The 18415-nt window shown below is 37.8% G+C and overlaps 1 protein-coding gene across 1 annotated transcript; it reads left to right on the top strand.

The window, feature by feature from the left end:
• Positions 1 to 77: 77 nt before the first annotated feature.
• On the top strand, positions 78 to 18117 carry SERAC1 (serine active site containing 1; the record flags this gene model as incomplete). Its single annotated transcript, XM_008946745.1, has 13 exons — positions 78 to 167; positions 1070 to 1201; positions 2914 to 3035; positions 5079 to 5207; positions 6599 to 6712; positions 7484 to 7646; positions 10969 to 11119; positions 11916 to 12057; positions 12839 to 12939; positions 14582 to 14679; positions 15215 to 15397; positions 15829 to 15972; positions 17829 to 18117. Coding segments are annotated over 13 exons (1706 nt in total), but the record flags the coding sequence as incomplete, so codon positions are not given.
• Between the last annotated feature and the right edge of the window lie 298 nt (positions 18118 to 18415).

Here is an 18415-nt window from a genome sequence, read left to right as displayed (position 1 = left end):
TATATATATATATATATGAAAAATAATGTAATAGAACTGTCGTTCAGATTTCCAGTAATCTAAAAATACTCTCATAGGGATCACATACCAAGCCAGAAAAGAAATCCATAAAGCTGTGAGGAAAATTCTAGAAACAGAAGCTAAAATTTTCCGGAGACCTTTTCATGGTAAGTATTGAAAGCATGGGTTTATCTATGATTACTAATTTTAAATATTAAACCAAGCCTTTTAGACAGTAAAATAATTTTTCTTACAAGTTTAACATATTTTGTGTTTGAAATGGTGGTAATACTACTACAATCTTCTGTATTAATGTAGAATATTAGTTTTTTTTTGATGTATCAAAACTGTTTCTTTTCTTAAAGTAAATGAAAGTGATGATCAGGAGGAGATTTGAGGTGTGCTTTTTTTTTTTTTAATTCTTGTTTCAGAAGACATTAATACTTGATACCAGTTTCATGTGCAAAAGTTGTTTGGGGGACACAATACTCTCAAACTTTCATTTAAGAAAAGTATGCTATACTTTCATCAGAATTACCAATATTAACTGAAAGCAGCAGAGTCTTTTTGTAACAGTTTGTCACTGCATTTTAGAGTAATTTGGAGTAAGAATTTCACTTCTTGTAAGAAACTGTCCTCCTGAGCTATACTATCTGTTCTTATTTAACTCCCTGTTAAATGTTTATAACAATATATACATCCACTGTGCTGCTATGAAATTAATTGTTCAAGGTTAGAGCCTCAAGAGGAGCTAATCATTTCTAGCTCCTGTTGGAAGCTAGCACCTGTGGTTGGTAAGTGCCAAACAGAACATGTATGTGTAATAAATGTATGAAATACCAACTTGGTGCCACTAAAATTAATCAAAAACATCTTATTAATTTAAGGATCAATATTTTACTAGTGCCATTCTGCGATAATTCAATATTAAAACATTACACTCTAAATTACTGTTAATGACACATGTTCAAATATTAAAAGAAACTTTTATTTTATTCAATGACAAGAAATGTGACTGTTAAAATGCTCACTAATAATTAGTTGGCTTTTATTTGTTTGCTGGTAAAAGAGCAATTCAGCACATTTGACGGGGAAGATCATGAATGTGCCTTATGGCTCCTCTTAAAGAGAAGTCAGTCAGAGGACAAGGAGGTCCGACTGCAGGCTGTGCAAGACCTGGCAAGGAACAGTCACTGGCATGGTAATGTATGCTGATGTAGCCTAATTGATCCCAGAAATGTGATAGTCTCAGCTGTTTCAGGTCTTCTACCAACACAAAAAAAGGCTAGTAGCTGCAAGGAGTGTAAATATGTTTTGAAACTTGGTTAAAACGTTTCAAGCAATTCTTCTTTCCTAATACCCTGAGACAGAGAGTGTGTGTCTGCAGTGTGGGCTCTGTGTCCCCACCAGAGAATCACAGCAGCTGCCCTGGTGTTGGGAGAGCTGTTCATGCTCATGAGTGCCTTGGCTTTTCTGTTGGAACTGCTAACAAGTTCACTAGTTCTGGCAGTGATTTTTATAAGGCTCTGGAGTGGAGTGGGTTTAAGACCATGGTTCAGTTAATAAAAATTGGTTAAGAGCTAATAGGTAGTGATCACAAACTAGAGGTAGAGAACTTGTCCGTGTGAGCATTATTTTTTATCCTATTGTTGGTAGTAATAAGTCCTCCCTGTTCCTCTAGCAGTGAATATCCTTGAAGGCCCAGAGGGTGGGGGTGGTGTATGTGTGTGTCTTCCTCCCCCTTCCATCACTAGTCCATAGAAGTGACACTCCAGTCTTGACTCTCGTTACTCTGGTAATCCAGTCAGTTGAGGACCTTTTCATGCCATGGGATTTATCTTGTTTCAGATTGCCTCTGTAAAACCCTAGTTAATTACCCCAGCAGTTTACGTCAAAAAGCTGTGTTGGAAAACATTTGGAAGATAGGCTGGACCAAAACTGAAGCTATGTGTACTAATTTAGTGAAAGTGTCTTGTGTTTGTGGGACAATACTGTCCCACAGCAGGTGATCAGTGCACAGGATGGCCAGTAATTGGGGAATCTAGTTACTTTTTTATTATCTCCTTTTCTCTGTAGTGCTCACTGCTGTAGTATTTGGATGTTTTGCAAGCTCTTAATTACTCTTGCCACCTATCTTGTGATAGAAATGTTTGTTTGTTTGTTTGTTTGTTTTAACCTGATGTTCCAAACTGAGTCCAAGTGACTGAAAACATGTGAACTTTCCACAGCCAGGACCAAATTGTCCAGTGTACCTGTTACAGTAAATAGTGTATTCTGCTTGTCCAAAGCACTGCTTCAGTGACTTCAGTTTGCAGCTGCAAGTGATCTGCACCAAAGAAAAAAGATGGTCAATCTGTGACTGTGAAACATTTATTTTAGGTGGCTTGCCATTTTTGTTGTGGAATTGTTACAAGGATGGAAACTAATTCTATGAAATAAGTCTTGATCCACTTCATATTTTCTTTTCCTGCAGTTTTCAACTTAATTTCAGTATGTAATTTTCAGTTTCTCCAGCTATAAAGTAGGTAGGTTTTGGAAAGGAACAATAGTTACTGTTTAAGTCTGGATTCCTTTCAGTAGGGGAACTGAAAGTCTGTCTTGTATCTTCAGTAAGGAAGGACTACTTAAAGCTGTACTTGGTGCTATCCTGCCTTTTCTGAGGTCACCTGATTTTGTGACTCTTAACAGTTTTATTGAAACGTAGCTTTTTTTATCATTTAAAGTAAATTTTTTTGTCTGTGTCTTGGCAGCATTTGGAATTTGTGATTACAAAGTCAGATGCTTTTAATGTAGATTGCAGAGGGGAGTTCTCTTTTCAAGCATATTAACAAAGCATATCAGAAACTACATTTAAAACCAAATGAAATACTTAATGTTAGTTTTAACCCTAACACTGAAGTTCTTGTATTACAGATTATCAGTATGGTACAGTTGCCCAGACCTGTGACCAAAGGACTGCCATAGGTTTGGCTCGATCCAGAGATATCGACCTTCGCTTTTTCCTGCCTCCACCACCATTGCCGAAAATAAAGAATGTAAGTAAATGAAAAGTATGTATTAGATGATATTTGCTTGGGTTTTTTTAGCCCTTTCGTTGTTAGTAATCATACTAAAGTGGAGTTCTTCTAAAGTAACTAACAAATAGTAACATAAAGATCAAAATACGAAACTATGATCTAGTGATACACCCCTGGGGTATCTCTGCATTAGTTAATGGTGAGATGGAAAGAAGAAAGGATGGGAAGGTTGCTTAATTACTATTCTTAGACTGCATTTCAGCATTACATGTTTACTAGCAGTGAAGTTGGAGCCAGTTACAAGCCCAATGCAGGTGCTGCCTGTCTGTACCTTAGGAACAGGCAGTGCAAAGCAGTGTTATATTAAGTCATCCTAAATTACCTTGTTGATACTGCCATAATCCTATGCACAGAGAACTCTCCTGGAGGCCTTTTCATCTTCACTGCTGATGTGATGCTCTAGACAGTGCTCTGGCATGCAGCTGTAACCTTGATTATATAAGTAGGGAAACCATTTTGAGTGCACCATGTGACTCCCAAGTGCAGATGCAAGACAGGTTTGCTGCCTGGAAAAATTCCTCCAGCCCATTAAATCACTAATGTAGACATGTTTACTGTCTCTTTCACCAAAAATTCTGCTGTCTTCTCCTTTTGACATCTTAATATACTTATGCGTGAATTTAGAAGTTACAGAAAGAGTCTGGAGATGAAGTTCAGTGTTATTAGCTTGATTAAGTTTTATTTAATTTCAGTTATCGCAGTACTTGTTAGATGTAATTGAATGGTTGTCTTAACAAAATTCAACAAGTATTATTTTAGCTGCTGAAATGCATTGTACTTTGATACAGTAAAAGACAATCGGGTAAATAAACATGTAACATCTGAAACAGCATTAAGTAATCTGTCTTAAATTCCAAAAATGCCTCCAGAGGTTCTGAGGTGGAGATGTTGATCTTCCTTGTCCTCTTTACTTACAGTGAGTTCTACCAGCCTTATTTTCTTTATGCCTAGGCCTGCTGCAGGCCTACCTCTTTATTGCCAGCTTTTGTGTGCCAACAAATCTATGTTGGACAAATCTCACCTTGCTTTGTTCTTATGTCAATTAGTAAGCATCTGTGTGCTGGTTTGAGCAATCATGTCATCATATCAGCTTCTTCAGTAAGCAGAACTGGCACACAAAGCATAGTATAAGAGGTATTCTGTAATGCTAATAGAATGACTGCTGGCAAAGGTCCCTGTCAGCAAGTACCTGCACATCTTAACCAACAAAACTCTGAAAACCAGCTTTGATGGGTAGTGATATTCTCAGCTTTTGCTTTCTTTTCTTTGTCACATTACATGACATTACCTGTCAGTCCTGCAGTAGTAATACGTTGCACTAGTATATGCCCCTGTAGATACTTTATTTTTACAGCAGTATGATTGCCAGGTGATTGAAGCTGAGAATTCCCAATCTGCTGCTTAGGAAGTTGAAGCAAATCATTGTGGCAGCAAGTGTTGCTCTGCACATCAGATATGCTTCCATCTCTGATTGTAGCAAGGATTAGAGTAACTGCAAGTTCTGTGGCTGCGGGCAAATAAATTTCCTTTGTTGAATCTGTGTTCCTGTTACCTACCCTGGGTTATTAAACAAACATCTATGTGAATATTTTGATGAAAAAAGATTAAAATAAATGTTGTCTATATTTTTTAATAGTAATTTATGCATTAGTTTTAGCAGAGTGGCACCAAAATTACTGTGTAGTTAAGGGTGAACCCGAAGCTTCCTGTACCAAGAGGAACTTTTCTTTTGCCTTTCTGGACCTATTACAATAAGGCCACCAAAGCATAAAATTTAAAGCTTGTTTTTCATCACTCAGTTGGTGGGTTTAGAATTATCAGTTTCCAAATTCTTGACTGGTGTACTTACTAAACTGAAGTTGCAGAGCACTCGAGTCCAGGGTTTGTATTTTATGGCCTTATTAATGTGGCTGATTCTGTTATTTCCTATCTTTTTTTCTCTGTTTGTTTTGCTTCATGCTTTGAGCAGGACTAAAAGCTGTTTGCCCTTGCTTCTCACAGGATTATCCCATAGAAGATGAACTGCGCTTGCTGTTAGTGTCTTTACCTCAGACTGATCTAGATCCATGTGTCCAGTACTTCACGTCTCTTGCTCTACGTGAAAGTAGTCAGACTCTTGCTGCACAAAGGGTGAGTTCCCACTTGCAGAATAGAACTTTTTGGGTTCTTTGTTCCTGCAGAGCTCAAAGATAGAAATCTGTTTCTGTATTTCTGAGCATTATAAAAGGAAGAGAAATACAGAGACTTTCTGACCATACAGCATGAGTAAAATCTCTCTGCATATGCTCTGCTTGAAAGCTTATCTTTCCCAGCTGTACTAGTTGGCCTAGTGAAAGATATCTTTACTGAACAAGCCTTCCCGTAAAGCAGATATTTAAACAATTTGTCCACTGCATTTGCTTCCCCTTGCAGTGCTTTTATTTTTTTTTTTTTTATTTTATTTTATCTTACTGTTTTTTGAGTATTCTTTCACTGCTGAGATGATTAAACCTCTGTTAAGTCTTACTAGCAAGCTGGTAAGTCTTTAGCACACTTTAAACAGGAAACTTTGTTTATAAGTTTTCAAGGAAACTTTTGTTATATCAGGTGGAACCACCTCCCTATAACTGGTTACTGTTACCAACACCAGAATTGGGATAGGGCAGTGCTCTGTTTGGACTTGAAAACTACACGTTCTTCAACTCTGTCCAGCAACTTCATAAGCAGTTGTAGGAACATAATTTGAAGTGTAGTTAGTTCTTAAAAATTATAACTGTAATGCCTGTGTCATCCATTATCTCTTATGCATTTAATTCCTTTATTAAACAGTTGTGACTTTTAAAATCAGAAATGATGGGTTTTTGTAAGTTGCAACAATAAAAATGGCTGTCATATTTTAGTAATGATGCTTGGCAGGCTTTATTCAGAGATTTCAGAATGCAATAACTATTTCCTATGACACAATTATGTGTAGTATTTTTACACCATGACTCCTTTACCCTTTTCACAGTCAGAGTTCTTGCTGCAAGGGGAGCTTTGGTAAGACACCACACATGGAGGCATTTTGATAATCACTACTTTATTGAGGTTATGCTGGTCTTCCCACTGCATGATTGAGAGAGACCAGTCTTCAGAGATTATGCTGTGTGCTGAAGACCTTTTTTCCTCTTCTTATTTTTGCAGCTGTGGAAGTCTAGATGGAGTCTGGTTCTTACTTTTTTATGCTTAAGCAAACAGTCTTAAATTAAGACATTCATTAAGAAAACGAAAATCTTACAATTTCCCCCTTTATTTTATGTTTCGCAGTTAATAGACTATGAGGACTATTGACTGAAAATCCATTTAAAATTTTCAGTTAAAAAGAATAGATATTTTCATGGTGTACTGTTGTGTAATTTGTACATTTAGAAAAATGCATGCACGCTGTGCACTCTTTATAGCAATTTCTATAGATCATTACATGCTTAGTGTTTTAGTTTAGAAATGCTTGTTTTATGTAGCTATTTGGAATGTAGTATAAATTTTACTGATTCTCATTTCAGGGAGGCTTATGGTGTTTTGGTGGAAATGGACTTCCATATTGTGAGACATTGAGTAAAATCCCTTCAGAGACAGTGGAACTCTTTTTCTTGCAAGCTTTAGTACAACATTCTAAGGTAATTTGTCCTTTACAACTGAAAAAGCTGCATTTATGAAGGTTCATTTCTAATGCTCTCTCATACCTGGGGAAGGAGATACTGTTCTTTCTCCCTTACACCTTACCCCTTCTATAACGATATTCGGACAGCTGAGACTGATGTGAATTGGAAGGCAGCATAACAGAACTTTTTTCTTATGGGAAGTGTATGTAAGTTCTGTTATTGTTTCTAATTAGCCTGTATAAGTTCCCCTGTAGTACTCCTGTGTGTATCTTTCAAGAAATAAAAGGGCAGCTCTGACACAGAAAATCAGGAAAGAATGCCTGAAGTCCAGATGGCTTTATCAAGTCTTTCCTGGGTAGGGCTTTATCAAGTCTTTCCTGGGTAGGGCTGCAAATGATGATTGCATTTTAGGTGGTGAACAGGAAGACAAGCATCTCTGGTTGAGATAGTGTTTTTACAAATGGAGACAATTGTCCTGTTCAGACTCTTGAACTTTAGCTGAAATTTGATCATGCCAAATGGAGAGCAATCTCTTCTCCCTCAGATGTGGAGTGTAGACTGATGGTACTCAGCATCTTTCAGGCTGTAAATGCATAGAAATCATGCATTTAGCATATAAAATAATTACTTCATCATCAACTATGGCATAGTAAACCCTAGATTAATAAGAATTTATATGTAAGAAGGGCTCTGCATCATATTCTCTTATTTGTGAATTAACAGCATCTCAAAAAACCTTTTATAGAACATCTGCTTATTGTTATTGTATTTGCTGTACAATGCTAGGTTTCTTCTCACTGTGATAAAATTGAAGCTAAAGGAGGCCTTCAGCTACTACAGAGGATATACCAGCTACGAAAAGATTCAGCAAAAATACAGAGGAACATAATTCGCATTATTGGAAATATGGCTTTGGATGAACGTCTGCATTCCTCCATAGTACGTGCAGGTAAAAGGAGAGCAAGGGCAAGCAGCCTGGCTGTCAGACTCTGTTCTAAACTTTTTGAAGGACTCGGTGGTTTTGTAAAATGCAGCAGACCATGGCAGTGGTGTGCTCTTTATATTTATGGGGAGGTGATGTTATTGGGTTTTCTTTAAACAAAAAAATATAGACAGTTTAGATGGTGTGGATTAACTCCTATATACTGTCTATACATGCCAATGCTACAGAGGTGTTCTGAGTCTGGTGATGAAGTTTTGGACATCGTTGATATTTGGTTCACCTTACTGACAAAAACGTTTTGAGTTTCCTACTCTTACAGATCTTCTGCCTTGTAGATGATTTCTTTTTTTAAATTGACTATATTTTAGTCTTGTAAAGGAACAGGTTCCTTACCTTTTGGTATAAAGTGAGACATGCCTTCCTGCCCTCCCTTGTTTGGTGTTAGGCTAGTAACTTCTGCTAGAGCCTTGCTCTGATGCCCCCTTTTTAATACACTGTAAATATCAGAATGAAAATATTCCTTCTAATTCTGTACCAAATAAATAATTCCCAATGTTTTATTAGGAAAGAAATAAAACACAGAAAATATCAATATGCTGTTGTATACATCCATGCTGGTGGCTGCCTCATTTTAATCTCCCTGTTGCAAAAAGGAGAGGTAGCAAAGGCACAGGGAAAGACCATGAGGGTGATAAAAATTTTGGAATGCCTGTGGTAGAACAAATAACATAGATGAAGGCACTTAGTTTGGAGAAGGCAACAGAAGGAGAGTATGATGGAGATTTATAAAATCCTAAGTGGTGTAGAGAAGGCAAAGGACAAAGAGGGAATAGTCATCTGCTGTTTCTCATAATGCAAGACTTGAGGTTCTTACACCTTAAATTATCAAGAGGCAGAACAAATAAATCAATGTATGCATGTATATTCCCACACAGTACATGACCAAAGTAAAACTTGCCACAAAACATTTTGATTGTTGAAGACTTACAAAGCTTCAAAAACGATTAGATAAATTCATGGGGGGGAGGGGGCTGTGGAGTGTGTGAAATCCATACAGCTCTACATGCAGAAGCCAAGCTGTTTGCAGGAAGCTGAGAGGGTGTAGTGAAGAAAGACAACTGGACTGCAGAGGCTTTTGATCTGAGATCTAGCACCATTCTGACATTCCTATGGTGACTGCTAAAGCCCTGTGTGTAGAGGAAGAGATCGTAACAGAAGAGTCAGTAGCTCTGTGGTGCAAAGCTCTCAGTAGAAATGGTATTTTAGATGGTGAATTCGACTCCAGAGATGAGCAGTAGGATGCTGCTGGTCAACAGGTGATAAGACTTTCCCTTTGTTCCTGAGTGATGCATAAGAGCAAAGAACCTCTGAGGCTCTTTTTCCTTGCAAAAACTGCTGGCACAGGAAGAGGGGAAGAAGTGTTGATGCACTGTGTAGTAGCTGTGATGGTGTGTCTGGGGGCAGAAGGATTCGGAACACTATTTTTAACCCTTCATATTGGCTCATTTAAGAGAAGTGCAAAACCAGAGACCTTGGTAGTTTTAATCAGACTAGCTTAGCAGTCTTTCATTGTGTCTGGAGAACTGAAACTAGATTAAAGACATTTTAGATAGTGTTCTTCTTGAGGAGAACTTGCACAGCAGTGAACATCTATTCTGCTTGGAAATGTAATTTACAAACATAATTCTTTTAAAAAAATACTTTTTTGATAGTTCTCAAAGGTACTTGCATTTAAACAAAACTTACACGTCAGTTCATTCTTTTCCTAGTTCCATAGTGAACTATCTTGAATTAGCAACATACTGGCTGTCCCAAGTGTACTGTGCATGATTTTGAAACAGTGCTTATAAAGTAAATTATTTTGTATTGGTCAAATCAGCATCTCTTTGAAAGTCTCTTTTCAAAGTCTTTCCAGGTTTTATTTATGAACTTGACCTTAATGTAATAGAGATATATAGAGTACTCTTGCTAGCAGCAACAAGATTTATTGGTATTTTAAAGAAATATATATGTCTGTGTGTGTATGAAAGACAGTCCTTTGTATTTCTCAGTAGTCTATGTATCTCCCCATCCAGGTCTAAGGAACTCTATGTTTCATCTTAGGTGAAGTATAATAATGTGTCTTTTTTTCTTGAGGTAGCTATGACTTAAAATTTTATTGAGGAACGTATTTAAGGGTTTCCTTCATTAAGTCTCTTATGTTTCTTAGGTATGATAGTATACTATTTTTAGAATAGTGAGGACATTTTAAGTCCTTAAACAGGTTTTCACACAGTGGATTTTAAAATTAGAACTTACTGTACTCTCACAGAAAGCATCAATTTTTCCACCTGCCATTATTCCTGTGGGTTGTTCTTCTGTGTCCTTACAATGCTTTAAGCTTCATTTTCTCTCTGGGACATTTATTTTTTCTGTCTTTTTTGCATCTTACGTACAGAAAGAGGCTCAAGATGCTCTAATGAGGTCACATCTAGAGTACGGTGTCCAGTTTTGGGCTCCTCAGTTCGAGAGAGACAATGGACTACTGGAGAGTCCAACAGAGGGCTCCAAAGATGATTAGGGGACAGGAGCATCTCTTGTATGAGGAAAGGCTGAGAGACCTGGGTCTATTCAGCCTGGAGAAGAGAAGCCTGAGAGGGGTTCTTCTCAATACTTATCAATGTCTAAAGGGCAGGTGTCAAGAGGATGGGGCCACTCTCGGTGCTGCCAAGTGATAGGGCAAGGGGCAATGGACACAAACTGGAGCACAGAAGTTCCACCTAAATGTGAAGAAAAATTTCTTTACTGTAAGGGTTACAGAGCCCTGGGACAGGCTGCTCAGAGAGGTTGTGGAGTCTCCCTCTTTGGAAACTTTCAAAAATCACCTGCATGTGTTGTTGTGCAACCTGCTCTAGGTGAACCTGCTCTGGCAGGGTATTTGGACTAGATGATCTCCAGAGGTCCCTTCCCAACCCCTACCATGCTGTGATTTTGAGGCCTGTTCTCTGACAACGGCACTGACTGGCTGATACACTTTCTTTTTCTTCTGAGAAGGGTTTCTCCTTCAGATCATAAACTGAACAGTAGTAAAGTAACATTGCTTTCTCACCACCCTGGATATTTGCATTTTGGAGGTTGCACTTACCTAGAATTGGCTGTCCTGGATTAAAGAGGGCAGATTGAAATAATTAATTTTTTTTTTTTTATGTTGCCATTCTAAAGTTTTAACATCTATTTTCACACGTAAATTTTGAAGGATAATGTTTCTGAATTTTTTTTTTTTTTAAATGGTGACTTTTCTGATTGGTTAACCTGCCACATTTTTTTTTTTTTTTTTTCTCCAATGTAGGCTGGGTTTCTGTACTTGCTGAAGTGATGAAATCCCCACATGTCATTCAGTCTTCTCATGCATCCAGAGCGTTGGCCAATCTGGACAGGGACACAGTGCAAGAAAAGTATCCAGATGGTGTTTATGTCTTGCATCCACAATATCGTAGCAGGTAAAGCAGAAGGAGGTATTGTAGATGCTGTACTTTGAGTTACTTGTATCACTGTTCAAGTACAAAAGTTTGGAAAAGTTGTCATCAGAGTGCTGCTGTATTCAAGTCACCCACTCTGCCTGTTCTTGGATGGGTTGAGAAGACTGGGTTCAGGTTCTCAAGTGGGAGGACAGCAGACGTGCTGGGAGCAGTCTGTAGCCAGGGAAGGAGTGTTACTTTACTGCATGGAAATATCCAAACACAAACCATGAGATGATGTGTTGCAACCTTTTTACTGGCTGTCTTGGGACACAGGGCCTTGTAATCATTCTGCTGGCAGCAGCATGGGTTGGCTTTAGATGTAGTAAATTTACAGTTTCAGCTTCTTTTAATAGGGATGGTGTATCTAGGACTGAAACAGTCTTCAGCCTGGTATGTCACTTAGTAGCAACTATTCCCTGGGTTGCTGGTGTTAATCAGGTTACAGGGAAGTTCTAATTTGTTGATAAAGCTGAAACTACTAAGCTGCATTAACAGTAGCTGGAGAGAATGGTGGTTTTCATTGTAGAAAAATACAAACTGTGAGGTGAGTACTTTCTGTACCTCTTTTTATATGTGTCTTCTGGGGGATGCCTGTTATTTGTCTTGGTCTGAGTACACTTTGAAATTTCATTAAATGTTGCTCATAAGATAAAGAATCACATGTAGTGTTGGAAATAGCTTTTTGGGATCTCTTAGTTTAAAAGTTCTGTGTAAATTTAATATGCTGAAAGATTATGTACCATGTATCTCTTAAAAACTCCTTTTCCTGTATCAGTCAGCCCATCAGAGCAGACATTCTTTTTGTGCATGGGCTTTTGGGAGCAGCGTTTAAAACCTGGCGGCAGCAAGACATTGACCAGCACTTAGAGAAAAAGGCTTCGGAAGGGGGAGAGGGCTACAGCCAGTGCTGGCCAAAGGTAAAGAAACAATAACATTTTCAGATGTGCCTGCTGTTTTCTCATTTATGAGAGCTCTCCAGAGGATCTCGAATTACACTCTCTGGCATCTGTCCTTTTTTGAATCAAATGACTTGTAATCCATTATACAAGTAGCGTTCTCCAAGTTCCTTATAGCTGAAATTTTGAACAGATTGGTTTTGCAAAGGCAAATCCTGCTAAATTTAATGCTCTCAGTGTTATTCCCCTGCTAATGAAAGAGGAAGCAATGGCTGCTTTCCTCATGCTTTCTCTTTTATTTTTTTGATGAAATGTTATTCCCGAGATCCTGAGAAAAGATACATAAAATTACGTTTTCAATTAACTATACTTTCTTACATTGGTGTGTGACTACCTCAATTTTTGCAGATTGCTACTTATTGATGATAGATAAGTAGTTAATGCTTCAGGCAACTCACATGTGTTATAACCACCAAAGTGTCTCTGTAAAACTTAAACTGATCAGTCCTCCTGGTGATCTTAGCAAGTCTTGTTTCTCCCAGGAGAGGGAGCCAGGAATCCACCAGTCAGTAATCTGTCTCCGTCTTTTGCCTGCTGTGTGGCTGGGTAACAGGATAGAGTTTGCCAGCATGTAATAAAAGAATAATAGTGTAAGATGTATTAGAGGATTAACTGAAGAGCAAATATCTTGCTTGATATTGTCCCTATAGTACTATCTTTGCTCTGTTGCTGATAAATTGCTTGCAAGAGTTTAAGTATTTCAGTTATAAGCTCCTTTTGGTTTTGCTTTTTTTCAATTTAGACATGGTTGGCTTCAGACTGTCCTGCCCTTAGAATAATATCTGTGGAGTATGACACTCATTTGAGTGACTGGAAAGCAAAATGTCCTGTTGAGGCTCACAGGTAATAAATGTAGTGCCTGCGATTTAGAGGGGGCAGGAGGGAGACCTGTAAAGCTGATCCTAGTGTGAAACAGTGCATTTAACTTTTCCTGTTGCGTTTGAAAATCAGGTTTGGAAAAATACTAGGGAGTCATGGTATGCTTGAGCCTTTTAGCATCATGGATAACTGCTTGGGGCAACTTCCTAAATTCTTAGTCTGTTCCACTTTGTATTTAGGGGAGACACTAAATTATGCTATTAGTTGATGTAAATATAACAACAATTTTTTATCTTAAGAGGAATATTTTTTTAAACTTAAAATGACCTAGTAATGCTTCATAAGCACAGCAAAAAAAAAAAAAAAATCACTATATTATGACTTTATAGTCACAATAAAATGAAGCATATGATTTTATTCAAGAAGTGTTAATCCCTGGAAAGACATTCATAGTCTTTAATAGATAAAATAGAGCAACTGTTTCTGGTTTGGTCAGACAGTGTAATTGCCCTTGTCAGAGGGATTGTGTTTTTGCTGATCATGAACGGGGTAGGTCAGAAGCAGATGCTACCTCCAAACATGTTCAGTCTAAAAATATGAAAATACTTCGAGCCTGTAAAGTTTATTTGGCTTGAATTGATTTGAGGCTTAGTAATTTGAGTTCGACTTACCCAGATATTTAAGCATGTAACTAGTACTGTAGATTCAACTTGTGTACTTTCAGTTTCAAAAGTGCATTTTTATGTCCCTCAGCTATCCTAAAGCCTAGTATTTGAGCTGAAACGACACATTTGAGGCTCCTTTTCTTATGGCTTGCAAAAGCAACTTCTAGTGAGACTGCTGAGAACCAATAGAGATGAATTAAACTTTACACAGTGGTTACCCCAATATCCTGATGTTTCCATTATCCAAGAGTCTTCTATGTTTAATTCTTGTTATGCTGCAAGGAGTAGCAAAGTTGCACTCTAAAGTTTGAATTGGGAATTGGCACTGGTTTTGTTCTGGTTGTACCACAGATTAATTTTCAACACTTAACATGTAGATTATCCTTTCCAGAAATTGGTCACTTTGTTTATGAAGTGGAGATCGTTGTGCTTTTATACTATCCCAGCACAAAGCATCTGGAGGTTGTTGTCTGGAAAGCAAAACAGACATTATCTGCAATGTTTTAATGTGTTGGTTGATCGTGCATTTAATTATTAATTTCCTATTTTGTACATTGCTTCACATTTTGAACATTGCTTAGCAAAGTACATTTTTGTCAGACATTAGGTATATTCTTGTTTCAGGAGATAAGTTCTTTAGCATTGATGATGCTTTCATAAAAAGAAAACATAATTTTGTTACAACATGTACATGAAACTATAAAAACCCATAAGGAGATTTGTGGCACTAAAGCTAAGGGAAATGAGTGGTGAGTGAAACTGAAATAAAACTTTCTAGCAAAATCAAGAAGCCAAACTTAGCTAGAAGTTGTCCTTGTGAAGCCAACCTTGCAAAAGCTTTTGACGTTTATCAGTGTAGCAACAATAATGAAGCAGTTACTGTTTTTATGTACCTAATTCTCTTTCATAAACACACAGTACTGAAAATTCATTCTGTTTTAACACTGCCTTTTAACCTACCACCACGCTTCCTCATGCTTGTGTTTGTTTTTAATTTGCAGGAAGTCTATTGCTTACAGGAGCAATGAGCTTCTTGACAAGCTCAGAGCTGCTGGGATTGGAGACAGACCCCTGGTGTGGGTGTCCCATAGCATGGGTGGTAAGCGCTTTGACTGGGTGGTACAAAGTAATTACCTGCTGTTTAGTCCAGAATAAGCTGTTAGCCAAATTCAGTCTGAAATGCAATTATTCAGAATAGTTTTTCTAAAGAAATTTCTATGCATCTAAAAATTGAGAACAGATTTCTCATTTCTTAATGTATTCTGTTCAGTAGTATATCCATTTTGAAAGGATTTTTATTGCTGTTGGGTTTTACTGCCTTGGTTTAAAAACACAATGAATTGAAACTCATGTAAATGGGAATCCAGAGGTAAAATTTTCTCCATGATCAGGCGTATAGTAAATGTCCTTAGCAGCACTTAAAATAAAATTGGATTTGCATCATTCATTGACATTTTATTTTAATGCCTCCTCAGGTTTGCTTTGGTTGTTTTCAACTTAATCTTACATATTTGACAAACTAAGGACTAATCAACTGAGGCAAGAATATGGTTAGTTGTTTCATGGATAACATAGCATGTTTGTTGTTTTCACAGTGGTTTGAATCCGTGCATTAATTCCATTTCTGTTGCCAGGTCTTCTAGTCAAAAAGATGCTGGTGGATGCCTCCAAGAATCCAGAAATGGATAAAATTGTAAACAACACCAGAGGAATCGTATTTTATAGCGTACCTCACCATGGGTCCCAGCTGGCTGAATATTCTATAAATGCCAGATATCTTCTCTGTCCCTCTGTGGAGGTTAAAGAACTCAGCAAGGGTACGCTCGCCTTGCTTCCATTTGACAACAGGGATCTGCGCTAAGCTGTTCATGATGCCTTTTTTATCGTGCTGTCAGAGACAGCTGGATAAAAACAACAACCCCTCTGTGTCAGCTTGTGTGTTGAGTTACTGCAAGTAATTCTCGGTAACTGGAAAAAAAGGAGTCAGAACAAATTTATAGAAGAGTAGTTTGGGCCATTTAGCAACGTAGTAACTCAACATGTGCTGGACAAAATTGTCAACAAATTTAGTACTGTGTAAAAATGAGCAGTTGTTGCATATGATAGCTGGAAGAGGGGTTTACAAACAAAATGCTACTCCTTTTTCTGGAGTATTAATTTTCCCAAAACGTCTCTTTAGGAATGCAATCTCACCAGACAAATCTTATGTTCAAGATAATACTGCAAAAATTATGTTTCTCTTTCTCAGATTCTCCTGCCCTTAAAGAGCTGAACGATGACTTCCTATCGTTTGCCAAAGACAAGAAATTTTCCGTGCTGAGTTTTGCAGAAACCTTACCCACACACATAGGCAGCATGCTAAAACTGCATGTTGTACCTCTGGAGTCAGCAAGTAAGTCAAGCAGGCATTTAACTTACTTCATTTTTGTCTGTATTCAGGTAACCATCAATAGTGAGGAAGGGTTATAAATGCCATGGTAGGAAGACCTAGAGAAATACATGCTACGTTGTGGGGTTTTTTTGTTTAAACTTCTGGCTGAGTTTAAAGTATGGTCTCCCTGCTGAGACCAGAGGCAGCTTATGTTTATCTTAGAATAGCAATTGCTTGTTTGGATTTTTCTCAATGTTAGTAATCCTTGTTCACTACAAAAATGCAGGATAGACCCTAGTACAATGTTACATTGCTGTGTTCTTTCCTTTGTAATTATGAGTAACTGTTGTTTATCCTTGTATAGGTAGATTGTTTCAGAAGCTCCTGCAAATTCCAACTATTTCCTCCTTTAAATAATAAGACAGAAAATGAGTAAAATGCTAATAGAAGGAAAAAGTCACAAAGCTACTTTTTAGTGTTAAGAATCCTTTATCTGCCATATTTCATGTCCTCAAGCAATCGAGTTTGCCTCCTGAAGAGTTCTCTCCATGTTTTTGCCTTTTGTAGAAGGGAAAAGCAGGCAGTTCTGACTCTTGCTTTGTTTATGGGTGTTCAACTTGGAGAACTGTCTGAAGTCTGACATTTTCAGGTTTTCCCTGAGCAAACCCCTCTTCTGCACTGGCCAAGGTACCTGTAAGGCCTCAAACAGAAAAAGTTGCATTATTGTGTCTTAGATAAGGCTTGCCACCAGCTAAATCCACTAAGTTAAGTGCAAGGCTAGTTTCGCTGAAAATTGCAGACTATACATCCCTATGTTCCTGAGTCAGTACTTAGCAGTATTTTTTTGCATATGTCTTCTCAAGAGGCAATTATTCACAAAAACGTTGCTGATGCAATTTTATTGGAGAAGACTGAAAAACTGTCTTGGTTTGTTTTTATTACTTAACAACATAAAAAGAGGGCTAGATAATAGAGTGCACATATGAGCACTGTGCTCTTACAATTTTGTAGCATATTTCTCCTCTTCTGGAGATGACACACAATGCAGCACCTGAGCTCATCTTTAGAAGATATGTGATAGTTCAGTGGCATGTCACTCATTTTGTTCAAAACCCAGGCAGTATACTCATTGTTTCTAACATGCATGCTTGGGCACATGCAGGAAAACCTTCATCCTGCTCTGTTGTCATTTTACTTGGTTAAAGATGCGGAATTCCAAGAAAACCAGAGGATTTCGCAGGAGGTTGAATGAACAGATAAACTGGAACATGGCAGTCACAGCATCCTAACTGGAAAGTTCACTAGTAGTGATAGCTGACAGGAAAGAATGAATGCTGTACTGTGCCACAAAATCAGTAGCTGAAAATGGGATGTTTGTGTTCCATAATTAAGCAATTAAAATTTTTAATTTCCCTGGAAACATATGTAGTGATTTGTGGCATGTTTCAGGTTCATTCTAGTCCCATTTCTAACCTCTGCTTCTAAGTATTATATAAGGAACATGGGCAGTTAGTGGTGATTGGAATCTAGATAACCTGGATTAAACCCTACAACTGTTCATATCAATGCTTAAACTTTAGTCAGGACGTTGCTGTCAGTCAGGTGCTGGTAAATGAAGTTTTGATTCTTCACAGTTGTCTGTATGATAGAGAAATGTACATTTGTATATTCAACAGAACAACTCTAACCCAGTGGTTTACCAGTGTGGGTTCTGTAGCAATGTGTTGTTCCATCTGACTATAACGTATATTAATTAAAAATAATGAAGACAAAACAGTTAAACTGAAGACAGGAAAAGTTACTTCTGGGAGAGAAATTGCTAATGCACTAACATGTACTTTTCAGTCTAAGTTTATTTTTTTTCCCCCCCTTTTCAGATTTAGGAATTGGAGAACTTATCCCAGTGGATGTGAATCATCTCAATATTTGTAAGCCCAAGAAGAAGGATGCTTTCCTTTACCAACGCACGCTCAAGTTCATTCAGGATGTCTTAGCCCAAGACCTCAGAGACTGAGATTTTGCCATCCTTGGCTGCTGATTTCCTCCACTTGATGTTACACAGTAAGCTCTTCCCCTAATGTTTATTAGGGCATCTGCAGAACTACAAAGACACTATGTCAGTAGTACCTGCTGCTAAAATAATTTTTAGTACATCTCCAACTTAAGGCATCTCTCCAAATGATTTCTAAAACATTGAAGACAAATACAAACAGAAGAACTATAAGCTTGGCAGAAAGAAAATGCATTGGCTTAGAGTGCACATGACCTGTTGAGAGTACGTGTAAATTCCCCAGCAATTTGCCTGGGAGGGAAAAGAGATTCAGCAGAAAAGAAATTTCACTTAGTCTACAGATGTCACTCTGGAGCAACACAGCTAGACTATAGAGAGCAAATACACATCTGTGTCTAAAGTCTTCCAGAAAGGATCAGAAACAATTAGCTGAGGTGGTTGTTTGTTGTGTCA

The sequence above is a fragment of the Merops nubicus genome, unplaced genomic scaffold, assembly GCF_000691845.1.
Source record: "Merops nubicus isolate BGI_N331 unplaced genomic scaffold, ASM69184v1 scaffold719, whole genome shotgun sequence".
Lineage (NCBI taxonomy): Eukaryota > Metazoa > Chordata > Aves > Coraciiformes > Meropidae > Merops > Merops nubicus.
This window is presented reverse-complemented; position numbering and strand designations above follow the sequence as displayed.